The 22803-nt window shown below is 35.6% G+C and overlaps 1 protein-coding gene across 1 annotated transcript in view; it reads right to left on the minus strand.

The window, feature by feature from the left end:
* Positions 1 to 22612, minus strand: part of ANKRD32 (ankyrin repeat domain 32) — a 37399-nt gene extending 14787 nt beyond the window's left edge. Inside the window, exons 1-10 of the mRNA XM_009884340.1 lie at positions 22496 to 22612; positions 22262 to 22337; positions 19783 to 20026; positions 17457 to 17631; positions 12622 to 12753; positions 11126 to 11179; positions 6714 to 6872; positions 6007 to 6173; positions 4404 to 4541; positions 3550 to 3715 (exon numbers count right to left, since the gene is read on the minus strand). Coding sequence (XP_009882642.1) covers positions 3550 to 3715; positions 4404 to 4541; positions 6007 to 6173; positions 6714 to 6872; positions 11126 to 11179; positions 12622 to 12753; positions 17457 to 17631; positions 19783 to 20026; positions 22262 to 22337; positions 22496 to 22609 — 1425 coding nt within the window. The 5' untranslated portion in view covers positions 22610 to 22612. The remainder of the gene's footprint in view (positions 1 to 3549; positions 3716 to 4403; positions 4542 to 6006; positions 6174 to 6713; positions 6873 to 11125; positions 11180 to 12621; positions 12754 to 17456; positions 17632 to 19782; positions 20027 to 22261; positions 22338 to 22495) is intronic.
* Positions 22613 to 22803: the final 191 nt, after the last annotated feature.

Raw genomic sequence — 22803 nt, forward strand, 5'->3', positions numbered from 1 at the left:
CCCCCCCCCAACTCTCTTCCCTGTCCTTATTGTTGAGAATCAAAGCTATCTCACTGAGAAGACCATTGAAGGGGGAAGAGGCTGTTGACTGTGTTAGCATCCAAAGGTCACATCAGTACAACTGATGTCTGCCAGCTTAGCAAACGCAATTTCCACATTGCTGTTCCATTTACTGTTTTGCCAAGTTAAGTACAGTGCTACAGTGACAGAAGTTTCACAGTGTGTTTTAGTACACATAAAAGTTCTTCTAGGGAAGCTTTTAAGTCATAGGAAAATTCATTTTAAATTTTTTACTTTGAATTACAGAGTTATTTTAGAGTTCTTTACAGTTCTTTTTCATGTGGGGTAAATGTCTGTAGTGTTATGCAGTATTCAAAAAGTGCCTAAAACATACTTCTGAGAAAGTTATTGGAAGTAACACATCGACCAAAAAGATGTTTAATTCTATAAATTTATACCTGGTAATGATACTTGAAACATGGAAGAAAACAATTTAGAAATATGCAAGAGGATGCAACTAAAAATGGAATGAATGCCTTTTTCACTCCTTTGTCAGGCTATGTAAGACAGCTTGTTTTAAAAAAACACTAGCAGTATCAGGGATGAAAAGCATTTCTGATACCATTTGTGACATTGTGAAAAGCCATGCAATAGCTTGATGCTACTCAAAGTGTTATAAGCAATATAGATGATCATTTGTAAATTCTAAAACTGAATTAACAGCTTTGATTCAAGGAACCTTGACTAGGAATTTCTTCATCAAACCTATTTAAATAATACAATAAATAGTAAATGTTATTTATATTAAAATTATATTCAATATTGATTTGAAGATCTTAAGTGATAGAAAAACTTCTATGTTCTTTGGCAGTGCATTTTAACTACAAGGATAGTGTATCAGCCTTATTCCACAAAGTTTTCCCAGCAGACTAACACAGTGATGAGTGAGGGCATCCAATTTCCTGTCACTAATTTATTCTGGTACTTTTAAGAAAAAGTAAATTCTATCTAACACAAGAAAGCAACTTAAGTCTTTATAGCTTCATTCTTTGGTTTTCTTTTTTTTCTGATGTAGGTTATAATAGGCCTGGAAAGTGAAATACACCCCTCACACACACACACATTTACACACACACATATATAAACAATAATTTTGCAATAAATAAGAGGAAAGATACAGATATTTTCCCTCCAATCTAGTACCGATTTGTTGCATTCTCTTTGATTCCTAAAAAAAAAAAAGACAATCTGCTTCTAAAAAAAAAATAAATAAAATTGCCCACTTTTACCACTTAGAAAATAATGTGTTAGATATGACCCAGAAAAGAATTTAATTAAACTATTCATCTGTTTTTATTTATGAACATTTTCACTGGAGAATTGCACGGAAGTTTGGTACATCACAACTGGTATCTTTGTTTCTTCCTACGAGCTAACACGCTTGTGTAAGCTAGGAAACATGGTCACCCCCTTACACTGTGCTATAAAACACTTAATTTCTGTCCCTGTGCAGATAGTAAGAATACTCAAAGTCATTCCTTTCGTTTAGGTTTCTGAATGGCCTTACGTGTTTCTCGCCAATGTGTTGCCTCTTAAGCAAACAGCTTTTAAAAAACAAAACTTGTAAAAATGACTCACACTCTTAAACTGAAGATAGGAAGGAAAATTTTACACCCAATATGCTAATATGACATGGAAATACTGTGGGTTTATTTATAATAAAATAATTAAAAAAGGAGGAAAAAAAACCCCACAGCTCTGCCTGCACAGCTGGGGAGAATCTGCTTCTTTGCTTTCTTCAGAAAAGAAGACCTTTTCAACTAGGTCATGGAATTTTAAATGGAGTCTCTGAATATATGGAAAAATCAGTACATCAAGTCTTAGTATAACAAAATTGAGAGTGAGGAAAGGGTCAATGAGAAGTTTTAAATGTAAAAATACCGTATTTTGTTCTACAGTTTATTTTTGCCAAAACATGCAGAGGGAAATAAAATGAAATATATAAATATGAAGTTAAAGAATAAGGCTGTAAGAATGAACATACAAAACTACAGATATTATGAGGCAACAAGCTGCTTTTTAAGTCTAGAATTCATATCTGCAGGGATATTGTACATTACCGTGCATAAGATCAAAGCAGGAAAGCAATAGGCATCTGGGTTCTGTGCTGAAAGTACAATTCTTATATATATGTATATAAAGAAAATAGAACCTAACCAAGAGGAAGGTCTCTATGTTTTAAGTTATGTTTTATTCTTTCTTTTAAGTTTATTTTTCATATATGTACTACACTCTATCTGACACAAGTGATTATTCTGCTTATGCAAAGAATATTTTATGAAAAAGGTATGGCTTACAGTGCTGGAACTTATCAAAAGAAGGCACAGTAGAAAAAAGAAAATGGTGCCTACACTTAAACTGCAGATTCAACACCAGGAAACGTATGAAAGCAGTCCCATTTTCCAAAGAAACAGAATGGCCACCGACACCAACTGAATGCAAGCCTGGTGCTCAGTACCTTTGAAAAGGTAGGTTGTTTAAATATAAATATGGGTATAGAAGCCTAATTTTAGGCACTTTTTTAGTATCTTGACCAAGGATAAAAGGCAGCACTGTTTCAGAATGTCTTGCTTTGATAGCCCCCAAAAAAGGTAGGAGGTCTGGCTAGGTAAGATGAGTGAAGCTCTCATTATGTTTAATCTTTCTGCTTTCTTAACATAACGAAGAACTACTAGGTATTATATTGAAAGTGCTTTTTTCTCTGGAATACTTGATTTTCTATTGTTGTTCTGTTATTGTATTGAAAAAGTGAATGAAGTACCTATTTATTCTGTGCTTTCACAATAATTTAAAAGAGAACGCAGAGACAGCAGTAAGTTTGTATTTTATGTGAAAATCTAGAAGTCAAAGATGTTTTACAAGGCCTCTGGCTTCTGAAAAGAAAGAGGTGGTACAGAGCACACTCAGTATCTTTCAGGTCAATGTCCTGCTGGTCAGCAGGTCACAGAACAGCAATTAAGTTGCCTTCAATTCCATTTTTATGAAAAGACCTAGGGAAGATACCACATGAAACTAAAGGACTAGGGAAGAAAACCGGTGCATTTATTAAAATAAAATAATGTATATCTGTAGAAAACAGCAAAAAACTATTAGTTTTTTTAACCTTCTCCTTCCAACGTTTCCTGAATACAATCACTATAAAATAAGATAATCACCTCTTTTGTTACACCTTATTGTTTGACAGGATGTGTTAAGCTGGTGTCCCTAATGACTACAGTAATACCTGCTGGTAAGGGCATGTGAACATCTGAATGTAACCAACAAGCTACTCATGACTCGTTTCTTCTCTACAGATCAATATGAGAATCTTACGGATCAATTCATTTCCTTTAGTGGAGCAAAAACCAGCATGCTTCACAACAAAAGGCAGCTATAACAAGCAGCTGTGATACATACATATAATTCCTCACAAAGGAATGAACAAAGGAACTCCTCTATAAAAAAAATATGTCGATCTTCATTATTTTAAAGTATAAAATTCATACTCACATCATTTTGTCTGTTCAATTCTCTCTGGGAAAGTATGACCCAATCTGCTAGAATATTTATGTGTTTGGTAAAAAGCACTGAGGTTTCGCTTCCCAGCCAAAAGGTCCTCAGAAGGACTGTCTGTGGCATGACTTTCTGATGCTGTGAATTGGTCCCTTCAACCAAACTGTAAAAAAAGAAAGTGAAAAAACCTAAATCTTTATGCCACTTTGATTACTATAGTTACCAGACAGAAACCTTGTCTTCTGTCAAAACACACACAGGTTTGGCAATTTTTAAGTATGGAAAGATCAGACACAATTTCTGATGAATAATAAGTAAAATAATGATGACTATTACAGTCAGACTCAAGGAATTCTAATATTGTGCTAATATTACATAAAGTAAAGGCTGCCTTTACTATATAAAGGCAGAGCAAAATCAAGACCTTTTTATAATTCATAAACTAAGGGAAGATAATTGTCTCCCTAGCAAAAGATAGCAGTTAATTGAATTTTAAAAAAACATTTAGTATGTTCAAAATGCTGCTTGTCTACCTTAAAGAATGAATACTGAAGCATCGCAAAGCTAAAAATACAACCTCATGAGCAAAATTAAATGCTTACTGAAACTTGTAATATAATGAAATAATAGGCTGGGAAAAGTTAGAGGCCTTAAGATTAGGAAAAAAGTATATAAATTGCAATAAACAAACCAAGAATTGAGAAATATAAAAGGAAATGCTAAAGTGCCATCTCTGTAGAACAGTATCTTATTAGGGACATAGAAAAATCAGGATACAGCCTGCTGTAGATACAGAAATGCTTGTGAAATTGTGAAAAAGTAATAAGAAAGTATTATCCTATAAAACCCACCTTTTTGTCAGAAACTCTACTTCAGCTTTTACTAAATCAAAGAAAAACTTCAATAATGTTTTGTGAACTATCCTCTGTTCATCTCCCCTCCCTGAAACAGGGACTGCATGACAAATGGTTTTGCAATAAAGGCAAGACCTGAAAAATAAACACCGAAAAAATCCATTTCTATGACAGAAATCATAGTCTGATCTATCGGCAGAAAAGTCAGCTTTGACTTTTGACAATTTTGACAAGGAAATACCTTGGTCCCCAGCAACATTCATCATTTTAAGGCCTAACTTTCTGGTTTTAAAGCTATATTTAAAAAAAAATAAAAATTAACATGTTTGTGACTGGGGCTTTATGTTGTAGATGAAGATTTTGTATAATAGTGTAAACTAAGTCATTTAACTGTATTTAGTTTTTCTGTCTCTACTTGAGGTACTGTACAATTACTGAATTTAACAGAACTTCTTTAAAATCCTTTAATTACAAGGTAGTCTTGTAATATTTTATAGACATTGTAACATCGTACAAAGCCTAGTTCAGATAACCATTCAAAACATACTATTCGACAGAACTACAGTTTATGATCAAGTCCAATGATTGTCTAACATGATGGAGGTAATTTGGAAGTAAAGTGTGAACACATTTTTTGGGCTAGAATTTTGAGTACTGGAACCACCAGGTATACAACTGCTGGGTTTTCACATTCTGCCGGTAAGTACTAAAAGATAAAATACTTTCTATAAAGGATAAATTATCTTCCATTCCATGTGACATGTTTCTAATAAAAACTATTAAATGCCCAGTTACAGTGACTCAAGTACAGTGATTCTATGCCCTTCGAGACTATAGACACGCTTACAATAATACACATTCATATATCTGTAGCCACTGTTGTATCAAAGTATTTAAACTTGGTCTAGTGGAAGGTGCCCAGGGGGTTGGATCTAGATGATCTTAAAGGTCCCTTCCAACACAAACCATTCTGTGATTCTATGATTTTATGACAGTAATAAGAGGAGGTTCTGTTTCTCTTCCAAATGAACAGAATAATTAATTTCTATTGATGTAAATGACAAAAAATGAGTTCTCAAGCTAAAAGATGGACTAACTACACAAACAGCTCCTACGTACTTAGTCTTGTATCTGTAGATGCATACAATATAATCAGACTTCCTGAGCAAGATGGTAAAGTTTATGATAAAAATCAAAATACAACATGAAGCTTCATGTTTGGTAAGATAAGACTGGAATTTGCTTTGTAACTACAGATACATGTGTGTGTGTGTATATATATACACACACCAGAACAGCAGTAATACCTAGATTACTGTAATTTGTGGAAAGCTTAAAAAATATAATAAAACATTTTTTAAAACAGGAAGGAAGACAAGAAAATGTACATTTTTTCCTTTCCAAAAAAACATCCTCTGCCTGTGAGTTAACACTTACTGAGACATAAAGTGAAGTTACAATTCTAGACCTTCACATACAGTTAGTTTATTCTGGTGAAAATGTGACTTTGATACAATAGGATTCCAACTCTCTTCCCCCGTCCCTGAGTTTAGAGTAACATAACAACCATTGCACCCAACACCTCATTAAGCTTTCCTACCTTACAAGCATCTCTATCAAGGACCATGTACCTTTCTTACAGATAGGACACTGAAGAAGATCCAAATAATACTTTAACATAGATGGGGACTTCCAAGGAGGATCACATTGGAGAACAAGGTACAAAATGTGATGAAGTTTAGCATAAAATATTGCATCAGTATTTCCCTGTAATAAAATGAGAAAATAATATTGGCTTCATACTGGCCAAACATCCATAATCACTAAGAGTTTACATTTTCTTTATTCCTTAAAATCCCAAGTGACCAAATTTAATCAGTGAAGTAACATGCAATTTAATGCATAACTACAAGCAGCAAAACTCAGGGTTTACAAAAAACAAGAAGGAAAGAAGAACTTGCTCTAGTGTGATATTCCAGCTAAACGCATCACTGCTTAGAACAAACCTTCTCAATTGAGCTATCTGTGGCTTACGAGGTTAAAGAAAGAGTCACACAAGTGCTGTTTCTAAAAGCAACAACAACAAAAATCTGGGCCAATTCTTCCACAATATTTAGACCACTACATTCACATAGCTCGCAAATAATAATTTAAAAAAATCCTTAAGTATCAAATTCTTCCCTTTTTAACACAAACACTTGATGAACACAAAGTGAAGGGTGAATATATCACTAAAACCCACTAAATAAGCAAAGATCATAATACTTCCATTTCTTGCTTTACTATTTATAATTCTTCATCTCTCACCAATAGGACGTATTCTAGAAGAGAATGAAGAAGTTGCACGGGAGGTGTAGAATACTTTTGACCAGCAGCAAGTTCTGTGATTACATCAGGGAATAAATGCTCTTCCAGTAATCCTTCAAGTACATACCATGTGCCTCTGGACAGGTTAGTACTTTTAACCTAGGAATGAGATATCTTTGTAAGGAAAAGAACAGCTTAATAAAAAAAAAAACCAAAAATTTACAAGAACTAGCAAGCAATCTTTAAGTAAGATGTTGATAATGCAATAAAATAGGGAGAAGATTATAAATTAAACCAGAAATATTACTTATTGCCTGATCCAATAAGCTGCTGTCAACTATAAAGTCTTGCTGAACTGGGCTTTCATTGAAAAGATAGTAGGTTTCAGAATGTGCTCCTGTGATCGGAATACATCTAGCCTTTTAAAAAACAAATTACAATTCACACACTCAATAACTTGTCTATAATTTATTCTGGAAAGGTACGCAAAGGAGTGTTAATATTTCCTGAAGTGCAGAGTACATCCCACAGTATATGACTGGAACAGTAAGATAATTAGTACCACTGAACAGCTAAAAAAAATTAGAGAAAAATGTAAAATCATGAAATATATCATTTATGAGTACACATTATAAAACCATAAACCATGTAACTGTTTTATCTCCCTAGTTCTCCTATTCCCATATAGCATGTCAGAGAAGCTGCTAATGCTACAGATAGCACAGGTATTGATCCCAGTGGATTTCAAAGCTCTGAAGATCTTCTTAATGGCACAGGGCTTCCTTCTTATTCTCTGCCGCTCATGACAGCAAAACACTTAACTTTGCAAGCTTTCAGAGGACCCAGAAGGATCTAATGGCTTTCATGAAATGCCGTATCTGCCCTGCAATTTCCCCGTTATTGTCTGTTCTGTCAGCTTTCCAAACCTTTATTTCCACAGATTAACGATACGAAGGAGGCGCTATTGAAGATCTGAGCTACGTTGCTATTTACATCTTTCCTCTAGTCCAGGTTTGAGCCAAAGCTAAGATGCACAAACCAGTTGCAACCATGCTGCTAACTGAAGCACAGCATCCCTCTGCCTGACATCTTCTATTTTGAAATCCCGCTATTTTGTTTGACCAGGCAGCCTGAGGCTCTGCTAAATTTGAAGAAACCAGGATAGGGAGTCACAACTGAGAGAGGCAGAGTCAGGAAGATCACGGATTGGACTGCTCAGAATTAAATAGTTACATAAATTCATTATTACTTTAGTCCCTAACAACTTGTAGGCCTTATGAGCTCTGCCAAAAAAATGGCTCCTATTGTAAATCAGATAAAACTACTCAAGACACCCTACCAATTGATTTAAAATTAGTTTAAAATATAAATTAACATAGACTTTGATTCCAATTGTGGTTTTGAAGTTGACAGAGCATGCTGTTATTAGCAAGATAGTTTCCAAAAATGTTTCAGTAATAAACTAAAATCATTAGAAGCCCAGGTCGAATCGAAAAAAACTAGTGGAAGAAATGGTAATAGTAGTTAAATCACAGCTAGAGTCTCAGTGAATGAGTTTCACCTTAGCACTAGATATTTAGTTTCTCTGCAAATGTTTCATTTCTCAGATTTCTAATGTATGCTGTTGTTACATTAACAATAAATAAAGCTGCTCAACTAGACAATTTTCTTTTAATCAAGTCTTTGTGCATCTGGCGTTTGCAACTCACATTTATTTCAATTTTCTCATTCATACATGCACTATTAAAATCTTCACATTATTTCTTTTGGAAATAATGGTTGCATTCATACTTTTGTAATGTTAATTATATGCAAACAGCACATCTAAAGAGCAATCGTAAACTGTTTAACGGCAGTCAAAGAACAACTTCTCTGTTGCCTGGATTTAAGATGTGTGAAGATGACACAGCATACTCTGCATGTACAAGCATGTTACTGCTGGCCCTTAGGCGACCGTACCGGGGTCCCTCTTTTTAGACAGTGATTGAAACCTGTGCCTCTTGAAAACTCTGGCATTAGAAGAGCAAGCAACATTGATGCAGTATTTGGAAAGTACACTGAAGCAAAGCTGTTTTGGTAAAGCGTGAGGCCTTTTGCATTACATTCACGATAAGGAGGAAGTAGAGAACCTATTTTCAGCTTATTTGTAAAGGGTGAGGAAGGATGATAGAAAACTGAGGGGATGAACTTTTTCCAGTATCAAGAGACACCTACTGTAGGTCCTTAATAATCAATAAGCTGTACAAAGCTGCATTGGCTCGCATTCTGGCTGATGAAGAACCAGCAGTTTCTTGTGAAGCACTGCTGGTACAACCATTAAAACTTTGAGCAGCACCAAATGAAAAATGAATGTCCACAGATAAGTTGTGGTTTATACAGCGTAATGTGGAAGAGAAGCTGACAAAACAGCAATAAATATTTTAGGGAAGATGACAGACAACAGAACGTTTAGCTGAGTTAAACCTTCCTATCAGATGCAAACTGAGATGACTGAATATACTATATAGTCCTAAACTGTTAATTTAGTTTGTAGGTTTCATTCTACTTCACTAGTATTATTGGAAATGTTCATTGGAGCTGTTTTTAAAAGCCATAAATATACTGCCTATAGTGGTCACATATTAGATGCAAAGGCTAGCAATGGATATTCCACAAAGCAATAACAGACAGTGGCAGGTCATGTATAACAGAAGGACTTAGAATTAGTACAAAAAATTCTGTTAAGAGCACAGAATAACAATTTCAGCTTACATGTGTTAAAAAAGCTAAAACAGTTTTCCCATAAACTCAATAAACTGAATATTAACGTTAAATTTCAGTGAAAACGTGTTCAGTAACGCAAATGCACACAGCATTTTGCCCATTAATAGTACTGTTGGACACTGACAAAGGTGATGTTTTAAAAACATTTTTCTCCTCCCTTCCTTATCGCATCAATAGAAAGAAATAAGATAAAAAGAGATTTCTGTAAATCATTTTGTCAGACTGGGACCTTATTTCCGTATCAAGGAACTACTTATGTAGCATGGGTCATGAGGATACCAAATCTTCAGCTACCCAAAAATACAAAAAGCTAATAGATATCAAGTGTTTCCCATTTTAACTTTTCAGTAACACAAGTTACCATATAAAATACAGTACCTCATACCTACCACATATAATGCTTTAAATAAAGATTTATTCTTAGTATTATAGATAGAAAAGGGAAAATTTAGAAAGTATTTATTTACTTAAAATGTAACAAAGATTTAATAAAATGTGTTGCTGACTTGTACCTGACTTATGGCATATATGTGGCTTAACAGGAAGAAAAATGAGAAATTAACTAAATAGTACCAAGAAAGAAATTAAGTCAAAGTAATTATGAAAACTGGACTGGAAAACAATGTATTCTCATTGCAATCTGTGCTTCAGTACTCTACAACCCACATGATGCTGCAAGAAAACTATTCTTTCTAAAGTGAGGCAACCTTAGCTAAAGTCTGTCCCTACTTGCAAAAGCATGTGAGTACTGCAAAAAGTTGTGTACGCTTTCTCTTTACTGCTACTGCAATACAGTCCATCCACCTGGACTTCCATAACGCCTTTGACATGGTGCCCCAAAACATCCTTCTCTCTGAACTGGAGAGATATGGATTTGATGGGTGAACTGTTTGGTGGGTCAGGAATTGGTTGGATGGTTGCATCCAGAGGGTAGTGGTCAACGGCTCAGTGTCCAGTTGGATATCAGTGACACTGGTGTCCCTCAGGGGTCTGAATGCTCCAGGGAGACCTCAGAGCCCCTTCCAGCCCCTACAGGGGGCTTATGAGAAAGACAGAGACTTTTTACCAGAGCCTTGGTGACAGGACAAGGGGCAACAGTTTTAAATTGAAAGAGGGAAGATTCAGACTAGATATAAGGAATAAATTATTTACTGTGAGGGTAGTGAGACACTGGCAGAGGTTGCCCGCAGAGGTGGGAGTTGCCCCATCCCTGGAAAGATTCCAGGTCAGGTTGAACGGGGCTCTGAGCAAGCTGATCTAGTTGAAGATGTCCCTGCTCATTGCAGGGGCGTTGGAACTAGATGACCTTTAAAGTTCCCTGCCAAACCGAACCATTCTATGCATAAGTACAGTGCTCTAAAACACATTAGGGCATCTTCGCTTCCTTTCCTCAAACGCCAACAATTAAAGTTCTCTTAATCAGCAGGATTGAAGAGTTTCTTTGTAATAAAGGGGACAGTACTGAAAGAGTTATAAGAACAAACAAAATTCAATGTGCTATTAAACTCTTCAATAATTGTATTTGGTTTTGGTAACATAAATATTTTAAAATATTTCTTCAATAGCTAATTCCACAATGAAAGTATGTTTGTCTAACTTCATAATAAAACTCCACATATGCAGCATGTCCTCTTTGGGGAAATCCTTACCTCTGGATTGCATCTGTTCAGCTGGTCTTTTTCAAAGAACCTGTGCTTAACAGCCTGTAAAACAGGATAAAGTCAACCTGTGCATTAGAGAGCAATAAACATATTCAATAAATACTGTGCAAAACTTCTAAAATGGCATCTTTTACTAAACACAGTTCAAGGAAAACATTCAGCATAGCAACCTATGTATATTTATCCTTTTAATTTTGGACAGCAAAATTATGAAATAGAGGATTAAGGACCTAAAAGGAAAACAATATGCACAATTTTTCCTCCCCATTTTTCCTGTTATTCTCTGCTTCTTGTTTATGTGATTGCCGTGTAAGGACAGCTTTACTAGATTTGTTCTACTTAGCTACATTTAAAAAAAAAAAAAAAAAAGTGTTTTCAGCTTTTCTATAGCAAAATGCAAAGTTTGGATTGCTCTTGCAAGTTACTTATAATGTGAAGATATGGCAGTAAGTGCAAAGATATATTACTATTATTGCTATATTTAGTTATGGCCTAGTGTTACAGTCTTACTAATACATGTTACCAAAAAAGTCTTTTAGCAGAGATTTTCTTTAGGAGGATGATTACCCCATCTGCACATAATAGTTTGAGGGAAAGATAATCTGATAAGAAGTGCACTTATGTGTTGTATACATGAAAAGTCAAAGACATTTATTTTTTAAAGGTCTGGAGGGTATAGTCTTGATAAAATGTCACTGGTAAAAGATGTAGTATTTGAAGGTGTGTAGATTTAAGCAGTGTGAGTCTTCTACTTGTTAATCTCACGTTTAAACATTGTGCAAACCGAGGACTTAAAAAATCTAATTCTTTTGCTACTAAAAACTTATATTAATATACATAGATGACCTGACTTTGCAGTTACAAAATCATACAATGCTTCATGTAAGCAAGCTCCTAAAAAAAATACTTACACACCATTATCTGCATCACTGTATCTTACAGAGATAATAGACCCTAACTCAAAGTAATTAATTAATTTCTAGATATGAAATAAGGTTTTAATTATTAATGTAGCAGGTTTATCAGGATTAAATTAAGACTACATTAAGACAAAGAAGTGCATTTAGCTCTATTTTTTACTTGTAATAAAAATATTCATATGAATCAACAAAATACTTGCTCTAGGATATAGTTATTTTTAAAAACGTGTAATTCAGCTAGATAACGGGAAAGTCATAGAAAGACTGTAATCCAATGACATTTTGTTGAACAATATTAGCTACTACTTATCTCATACATTACACCAAAATTTCATGTAGTTCACCATGCCTTCCACACATCCATGCCTACCAATTACCACTACTAAATTATTTTTTAGCTAATGGCATATATAGTAAATATGGGATTATTAAACAGGTTAAAAGCCATTATTACTATTTCAAAACATGTTAAAATATCTACTTTATTAGCTCAGTACTATAATGAAAGATAAGTTTAATAACATTAATTTTATGCTAAGAAAGTATTAACTGATTGTTACTTACCGCAGCAAAATACATATGTTTGATAACAGCATTTTTCATTTCAGCAAGCTGCATGTTAGACGTGATTTGGTCAGTTTCTTCTGCAGCCAGGAAATGGTTCATTTGGATATCTTCAGTATTTTGTATCTCATTCTGTGCAGAGCAAACAAATACCAGTTTTTTTAGTTTCAAAGCTAAAAAAAATATTATTTAGGGAGGTGGTCTTAAATTTAAACAGAGCCTTTAAATGCTTTGTGGGATGCATGTTGGAATTCACAAAATTTTGCCAAGATGGTACTATAAGCTGGTTGAATAGGAGTATGTTTATAATCATATTAGAGATAATGCTCAGAAAGTGCCACAAGAAATAAAGACTAGTTAATGCATCAGAGTTCAGTTATCCCTGGCTCATCAAAAGCTATTTAGAGCTCTTTTCAAGTTACCAAAAATACTTAACTCTCTTCTGTAATGTGCAACAAACTCAGTATTTGTTTATAAATACAGTTATGCACATGCCAAATACTTTCAGGTTTAATTATACATTTAAAGCAAAATCTGAAAACAGGATGAAACAGTGTTTGAAACTTTATCTTGAAAACTTTCAAGTATAAACTGTTCATGTCTTGCATCTTGTCATTGCATACACTACTGTGTTTTTTTGCCTACTTATTTTGTGTATTTCCCATACTTGACTCGCCAATCAGATTTAGGAGTTTGAAGTCAAGCTACCCCAAGCCTTCCACACCTGCCCCCAATAAAAAATGGCCATTAATGCTGTCACCAAGAGGAACCCTTCACCTTTATCTACATTATTAACTCAACACACTGAAGGAGGCTGCTTTTGTAGTTATACGTGTAGTTATACGCCTAAAACAAAGGTGGGTTTTTTTTTCGTAGTCTGTGTATCTTTGATGAAAAGCATACATTGAAACTCTTAGTGAAATTTGTTGTTCTTATATCCTGAAATAACTTTTAATTTATTTTTTTTTAGTTATTTTTTCCTAACAAAAATTATTTTGTGGCTTCGTTGAGAGTCTTTTCAGAATTACTTGGCAATCAGTTTGAGAAATACTTCCTCATTCCCTGTGTTGAAGAAATAGCTGGAAACAATAGCTGTACATAGATAATAAATTACAAAAAAAAAACCAAACCAACTTCTAATTTTTAAATCACTAGTTTATTTCAGGCTCATAGCCAAGAACTGAAAATATTTCATTGTACTGGCCTTTATAAAATAAATGCATGGTCACAGTCAAATTCATGAAAAAATGTCTTAAAAAATCCTTACTGCATTTTTGACTAATTGAAAAGGTGTGGGCTTTGGTTTTAGTTTTTGAAAAGTCCAAAGACAGACTCCATTATGGAAACACCGCTCTTGTTTCAGCCACAGGGATTGGGTCAGAGTTAAAGTCAGTTAGGAAAAATAATTATGGGGAAGCTTACATTGATAATTCCTACGCTACAGCCTCCTACATCATCGGTGGTTTGCTTCCAAACCACCCAGTGACTGTTTATCGGGCACATAATGTAGACCCTTGAACAATTACATAAGCATGCATATGCACACGAGGGTTTACAATACAATATATAGAAACAGTTAGCACACAAAAGCTGTTTCAGAGCATTAGCTTTGAACAAATGAATTTGACACCTTGTAGGATCAAATCATTAATGACAATCTCACAGAGTATTTTAACACTAGAGTTATGAGGCTGAGATTATAAGAACAGATACTGAAATATAAAGATGAAGCAAAGACTTGTTCAAAAAAATCACAGCAAGTATAATCTGGACACCAGTGCAGTTCCACTGAAAAAAAAGAATATAATACTGTTTTCCTGAATTCAGCATCTGGACATATATGTGGGTGTTTAGGGGAGGAAGGGGGGTATTTATTTTTGCTAGACGTAGCAGTCAAATGGCAGGACTACAAATTTACAAAGTTGGAACGTTCTAATGAATTATGTGCCAAGTACTTCTGGGAGGGAGAGAAAAGAGCACGTCCATAACATTCTTTGATAAAGCCTAATACATTTGGACAACTGTTGTGATTTGATTGCCTATGTTTTATTCTTTTCCTTTTAAGAGACTAGGAGTCTTGGCAGTTTTCTGAGTTCTTTAGATGCATTTAAATAGAAAGCTAATGCTCTCTTGGCCTCTGAGGTGAGTTACTTTAATGAAATCTAAGAAAAAAAGATACCTGCAAGTTAATAGACTGGTTAAGATGGAAACCTGTTATCACACCTGGGAGGAATTCAGGGTGCATAGCGAGAAACACTTTATTCTCATAGAGATCAATAAAGGGTGAAGTAGCCATAAAATCTGGACACTCGTTTCTCTATTAAATGTAAATGTCTATCTTAGCTCAAAAGTGTAATAGAGAACAGTTACCCGGAACAAGTTTCATTAAGAGAGTAAGCACCAGACTGAGATCCCACGTTGATGCGTGTTTTATTCAGGCTGTAAACATTAAGACCTTTCAACTCTCTTCTCACCCTTTTGTAACAGATTTACTGCTCACTGAAACAGGAAGAGCAAAGTATATGCTTTGATCTGAGGAATCCAAAGGATTTTCAAAAGTAGGTTATTCCTAGTAACAGTTTTAGCTCCTACTTGCTTGCAAAGGTATTTTCAATTAGCAGTTGACTAAAATCATTCCACAGTCTGAGGAACCACCAGATTAAAATAATCTTCTGAAGCCTTTGAGTAGTTCCAGGTCACAATGCTACGAAGTTCCCTACAGTGCACGTGAGCAAATGGTGAATAGTCCACCTGGTAAGCAAACAACTACGCATCATGGGGCATCCCTCTGTCTCAAGGGAAACAGCAAAAAGTCTCATTCTAGAGAATTCTGCACATACAAGAAAGTTCACTGAACAGCGACACATCCCCTCATACTTCAGATGGAAATATGAAAGAGAAACAAGTTGCTTTGCTTGCTCTGCCTTAGCTTTTGCATCACTGTAAATTTAACTCCAGATCCAATTTTGGAGCTGAATGGTAAACCTAACACTCTGAACCATTTGATAATGCACTTCACCTGGCTTAGCCATTCCAACAAAAAGCTGTCTCTCTGGTATGATGACTTTCATTGTGGCTTCTCTCTTCAAATAAGGTCCATACAGGTCCTCAGGTCTTAATGGATCTGATGATGTACTGTCTCATGTTCTAGTTTAGTTAACAGAAGAAAGCTATTATAGGGACTTTGGAGAATCCTCTTCTACCAACTCAGAAATATAGAGCTTTCATTCTCAAGAATTTAAAGCTTTTGACTAGTGAAAGAGCAAGAAGTTTTGTCATGAATGGTGACACAGTTTCTAACATGGAAAGAGACGAAGTTAAACCTCATCTTTACACATGTGAGCATCATGTGACTTGAGCTGTAAGGACTCATTTACATTTTCTGAAACACAGACAACTACATCCCTTCTGACAGTTCTGCAAATGGAGAAGCATTACAGCATATAAACTGTTGCTATATGAGACATTCTCAACAAGTCCTTTTGGCATGCTAACCTATTCTCATAGAGTTTCTGGTTGGTTATAGAATCCTTTAGTCTAAGTTAATTTTGTTTAATTTTGTCTACAAATTATGATCTTTCTACAGTAATGGAGAGTTAAAGGTACGCTCAGATAGCAGTTCATACAACTAGTTTAGGAAATTATAATTCTGGCAGCATCAAGCTCAACCCGTCTGAAAAGGGAATATAGGTGACCAGCTTAGATTAGATTCCTAGCACAGAAACAGTCTAAGTGAATTTTCTCTGCCTAGTATACCATTCCCTTACAAAATTCATATTGCAACCATCAGTTCTTCCCAGCCATGAATGACTGCTAGCAAACTGATTTGGAGTTAAGAATCTGAATCTTAGCAAAAAAATCTACAGACTATTTTACCATAGTCTATCCATAACATTATTAGGAAAAGGTAGAATAACTGAGGTCAGTTGACAAAAGAAATGGTTACGTTGATCCTGAAGCATGAAGATACCATTACAATACAGCTTAACAGTGTATGCCAAACCCAATTAAATATATATATTCATGTACATAGGTAGACAGATACATAGATACACATTTGAAATCCTTACCAAAATAAAAAGAATCTACATGAAAACTGTTGGGGTTTTTTTTCTTGGTATTTTGTGAATAACTACTTAGTGGATGGTCACCTACACTGTAACGTCCCCTAATTAATTCTTCCAGTAATAATAGCACAAAGCAGGAGCCAAGGAAGAACATGAAGAAGAAATAATGTATGCTTCTTCCTTGGTGTTATTTCTTATATGAAAGAGAACACTCCTTTTGTAAAGATAATTTTTCTATTACGGAATCACAGAATGGTTGAACATGTAAGAGATTTCTGGAAGTCACCTAGTCCAAACCCCCAGTCCAAGTAAAGCCATGTAGAGCAAGTTACCCAGGACCGTGCCCGGATAGCTTTTGAGTATCACCAAGGATGGAGGGTCCACAGCCTCTTTGGGCAACCTGTTCCACTGCTCTATCACCCTCACAGTAAAAAAAAAAAAGGTTTTCCTGTGTTTGGGTGGAATGTTATGTGTTTCAGTGTGTGCTTGTTGTCTCTTCCTCAGGGCACCCCTGACAACAGCATGGCTCTGTCTTCCTTGCACCCTCCCTTCAAGTATTTATATACATTCATGAGACTTCTCTTCCCTCAGATAAATATTCTGGCATCAGAAAGTTGTGTTACTACCTTTAATCAAATCACAAAGAGTTCAGGCTGATCATTTTCCCCTCTATTATTAATGCTGCATTATTTACAGTAATCAGTAAACCTGACATAAAATGCTAACAATAAAAAACTAATTTTAGGTATGTTTTCTTAATTTACTTACCTCTAAAAGGTAATCTCCCAGATATTGCAAAGGGTAGTATCGAGCTTCAGAGAGACATTTTTTGTTTCGCATAGGAAAAATTTTATTGTTGATTAACATATGAGTTATGTTGTGAGTTATATTGCAGTCTGCATTTTGAGATGAAGATATGGTTGCCTTTCCAGCTTGAAGAACTCTAAATAAAAATATTTGGAAAGAAGTATTTACTGCATTGTATTAATACTGCCTAAAACTACATTATCATTCACAAAAAACACGCATGCAAGTGCAAGAGAATAAGGGTTCTGGATGTAAGGCACTGCCCAACCTTCATTAAGAGGATAAAAGGGCACTTAATAACCCACTTAACAAGACATACTTCTCTTCACATTTTAACACTATTAATTAAAAACTATGTACACCTCCTACATATGTGACAGCAAGCTTTACCTGTGCACTTTTTCAAAGATCAAATTTTGTGAAAGCACCTATAATTTATTGCATTATGTCCCCCACAATGATAATGGTCTTTCAATTAAGTTTTGCAATAAATTAGGTGGTTTGCCAAAAATAGAACACTGCTTTTCTAAAGTGTAACATGATATTTTCATAATGCAAAAACACTTTTTAATTTCATTTTGGAGTCATTTGCAGCATTTGGTGCTGTCCAATATCATACACAGGAAACTGATTTGTTTGTCTTTGGGACACCATTATACGCAAGAGTTTCCCGTGAGGCAATTTCCAGAGTTGTACTGCTGCAACTATTCCTATCTTTTATAAAAGATGCCAGTCAAAAAAATGGTGAAAGAAATAAGGTCTCTTGACATGCTGGATATACGTTCTATTTTTCATAATCCAGGTAAGTAAAAAGAAAGGATGCTGGTCTCACACACTTACCCATCCAACAGCTACGCACTAAAGGCAGGAAAAGCATAGCAGAGGGAAAAAAGGTACAAGTGTTGTAAATATTAGAGGAAAATCAATTTTCCCCAAAGCTACAGTGGCCTTTATGACTGAAAATAGTACTTGCTGGAGACAAAAAATATTTACCTTTCAGTGTTTTCTGAGTAAAAAGATCCCCATGTTGGTGTACGGGAAACAGTCTGGAAAAAGATTCCTTCTACAAAACAGCATGTTCACCTGTCTTACTGATGTAGTTCCTGTTAAAGGCTTTTTCTATCGTTAACACCAAGTTGTGCAAGACAGTGCTACACTAGTGTTATCCTGAGGATCTGCATAAGCAGTTCTTACAAAGAATGGGCTTTTTTCACAAGTCTAGCAAGATGAGTGCATCTTTCTGCAAGACAGCACATAGTAAACTCTTCTGCTCAGCCAAGAAAATCTCATACTTAGAATGTTTTCAGTTGGCAAAATCAGAAGCCGGTAACTTCAGCTACACCTCACTTTGTCTTTCTGAACCACAGATAGACAGGCATTCTGCGATGCAGCATGCAGCCCTGTACCATTATCAACCAGACTGCACCTCCCTTCTTGCTTGTGCATCTGTGGCATGCCCAAACCTGAGGAGTACTCCTAAATAACTGGGATTTCCACAGAGAAGGAGAGTAGGACAGTATCTGTGCCTGCAATGAAGGTAAAGCTCAAAAACAGTGTCGGGGAATGTTCGCTTTTACTGCGCTAGAAGCAAATGTTACTTAACATGCTCTGTTTGTGATTCAATGTAGTATTTAAACCACAGAATCCAAGGGTGTGGGAAGAACATGGAAAAAAAAAATGCAGTCCCAGAATTCTTGTACTTCGGTCGTTTTACTTGTCTGTTTTTCCTTTATACTTTTGTCCTTTTCCTTCTGAACTATCTGTGTTTACATTGTATCAGAAACATCTATTACAGTACAAATTAGGTCTTTAGAACTACAAGAAGCTGTTACATAGATCTGACACAAAAACTGATCAGGTTGGTCACAGTGTGGCCCAGATCTGTAAGACACAGTTCACAGGTCACCCACCCAAGAGAAATAATATATCCTGTCCCAGCTACTATTCGAATGTAACATCCAAGCAAAATAAACGATTACTCATAAAAAAAGTAAGGCTATGTATCTTGCCTCATGAAGAAAGTTTCTGTATGCAGTTTACTTAAGATGCAAACATACAAGAATGCGTGTTATTTTTGATGCTATACTATAAAGAAAGAAAAGTAGTGATGTTAAAGATTTAAAGTCATTTATTATAAAAAGTACAGAAGTATATTAATAAAAAACAATTTGGAGTTTGAAGAGCCGGAGGTTGTTACGGACCAAATTAACTGGGATGGAAGAACACAAATGTGTTCAACCATACAATAAGTGTTCCATTGTTCATTATTTAAGACATATCCTCCTACCTTCTAATAGACGCCATTCGTTTATCACCTTCCTTAACCGGGAGGACAACTTTCCATCTGTGGAAGGCCCCTGGAGCACTAGAGTGTGTCAGTTCTTCGCGCCATCTTTTAGGTGCAGATTGCATTTGAGGTGAATAATGGGCGTCTTTTTCAATTTCATATCCCCATTCGTACGTTGTTTCATCAAGCCATCTGCCACTTTCGGCACTATTAATTATGTACTCCTTAGTTAGTATCCACTTTCCTAAAAAGCAAATGAACCGTCAACTACAAAAGATTTTTTGTGCAGACAAACGGCAATCAACTGAAGATCTAATATAAAATTAGCTTCAACCTTTCTTGTGCAAATAAAAGCTGGAATTTTAAGTACCATTTTAAAAACTTCTTCCTACTGCAAGAGTTCCCCTCGTAACACTGAGAAATCAGAAATCTCACAATGCTACTGCAAATGATCATTTTGTTTCCTTTTAATGATGAAGTACCTTTTTATTCTTCCCAGTTAAAATACTTGTCTATCTCCTCAAAAATCTGCAAACGGAATTTTTCAACTTCCCAGATTTTATTCTTTTGACTTCCACAGAACCTTGCTTAACCCTTTATTTCTAATATCATTTGACACTTCTACAAATGCACCAAAACATAGTAAAATTAAGAAATATTTTACCACCAATGATTAAAAAGAGGAATGACGGTTTTAGCATGCAAACTGTTTCTTTTACATATTCTTAATATTACTCGCACTGCGAGTGTAGTGAATACCAATACTAGGGGGATACGGTTTTAGACTTTTGTCCTTCCCCTTTCTTCTTTTCACATCCTTTTCTCTCATCCCTTGGCTCCACCTCCTCCGCCTCTCCTCTTTCATCTTCCGCATGTATGCTTTTGATACTGTATGTAATGATCTTCCCCTTTTTCTCTGTCTCTCTTTTCTTACAGGTTCAGGTCAAGAGCCGTGGTTAGTACCCTGCTCCTGTATTGAAACACTACCTACAGAAGATACTGTAAGAGAAATTGACTCAAATTGTGTGAACCTAATTGGTTTCACAGAACAGCAGGGTTGACTGGCAAAACGTCTCAGTGCAGGAGCACAGATGGTACTTCTACATAACCTAGCATAGGTACCGGTAGACTTATGACTGGAAAAGGTATGCTGTGCACAACCTGCATGTTAAAATCACTTTCATTTCAAAGTTTCCGTCTCAAAACTTCTATCAGCTAGGAAGTCCAGGAAGACTGGCATCCTTGTTAATACGTCTGTTCACCTCTACGGAGTTCTAAATGGGTTTAAACATGATCTTTTACACTTGGGAAAAACTGCAGTAGGAACAAACACATGCTCTCTGCCATCAAGGGCAAGAGCAATGATTATGCAAAAAAAGCACCTCTTCCAGGATTAAAAACTACTAGATGGTATTGGGGAAGATTTGAAGTATAGAAACAAGACAGAGTTTTGCATTGCTATGTGGACACTACGTACATCTCCGTTCAAGAAAACATCTCCAGATGTTTTAAATCCTGAAAAGTAAGAAAGCATTTACTCAAAGGTTTGTAACAGTTAGAATGAAGTGCTACGCCAGAAATCTTTCTGCATTGTAATATTGTTTCCTGTACGGAAACTTTTGGTCTATTTCCTTTTTGATTAGAGTGTGATCAGAATTTTACATTAGTACAAGAAATCATGCGTTTATATGTATTTACACACACCCCCCCCCCTTACATTCTAGCAGCAATGGATGATTGAAAATACTTACTAATATGGTATGCAAGTACAAACAGGAAATCAAGGAAATGACACGTATCTTTAAACTCAAATCTATGTTTAGTTATTTCTGTCTGTTAACTCTCAAATTTAAGATTACCGATCCTAAAAATTGCTTTAACACTTTGGTATAATACGATACAGGGAGAATAAAGATCATGTGAAATCTCGTAAGTCCACAAAATTTTCTCAACTCATCATAAAATCCTTCCAGGTATACTGCCTATAAAGAAATCTTAAGCTACAGAATTCTCAGTTGAAAAGCATTTTAGTTTATGTATGGGACTTTAGCATGAAGCCTTCTCCAAAAGAAAAGCAAGAGGAAAGATGAGAGGCTCGTGTCAGAATGGCAAACGCCTGGAATTTTCTCTTGCTGCATTAACAGGAACTTATGGTGACCTTTATCAGTGAATGTTGCATGTGAATTTGGTGTCAAAGACCCATGTTCACTACAGGTGTCCATACACGCTCTGCCTCCTTTTCAAGCAGCTCATTTTTAAGCGCCCATATAATTTGGATAGGACTTCATGATCTAACTTATATATAACAAAGCTTTCTCTTTAGGAACAGATGCACAGCAAATAAAGGAAGATGGCAAGAAAAAATCCAAACCAAAAAGAAGTAAATCAGAACTTGAATGTAGTGCTATGTTAAAAAAAAATCAAGGTTAAGGTCCTGTGTCATGATCCTATGAAATTCTACATCAAGTCTTTTACTCACCTGCAGCACAGGCAGCTAAGAACTTTTCGCTCTTGCACAGCTTTTTCGCTATAAGATGTGTACAATTTCTGTATTTCTAACAAAACAAAAGCAAAGCAACACACTTGTATCACTGGAAACAGTTTAACTTTCTTGGCTATTTACACACACCGCTAACTACTGCACAGTGCTTTCTTTTCAGGCTCCAATTTTTTCTTTCTGCTCCGGCCATCAGGTACTTTAGCGAACAATTACCTTATCGTCTAAAAAAACACAGTCCAGTTTGAGGAGCCATTCGAGTAGTGCCTTTTTCTCTTGTTTTTTAAATCCAGTTAATTGGATTATCCGTTTCTGGCCGCCACTTGCCATCTGTTAAAAGAAAGAAGAAAAAAAAAAAAAACACAAACACGAACGGAAAGAAGACGTTAACACACAAAAAGCACATCACGAAACGTTGCTTGCACCATCTCACTAGTACTTCCCACTCGTTTCCCCCACAAAAAGGGGGAAAAAAACGGCGAGGAACCGGCACTACCCGACGGCGCCATACCGCACTTGAAGCC

Source organism: Charadrius vociferus, unplaced genomic scaffold (genome assembly GCF_000708025.1).
Source record: "Charadrius vociferus isolate BGI_N301 unplaced genomic scaffold, ASM70802v2 scaffold744, whole genome shotgun sequence".
Classification (NCBI taxonomy): domain Eukaryota; kingdom Metazoa; phylum Chordata; class Aves; order Charadriiformes; family Charadriidae; genus Charadrius; species Charadrius vociferus.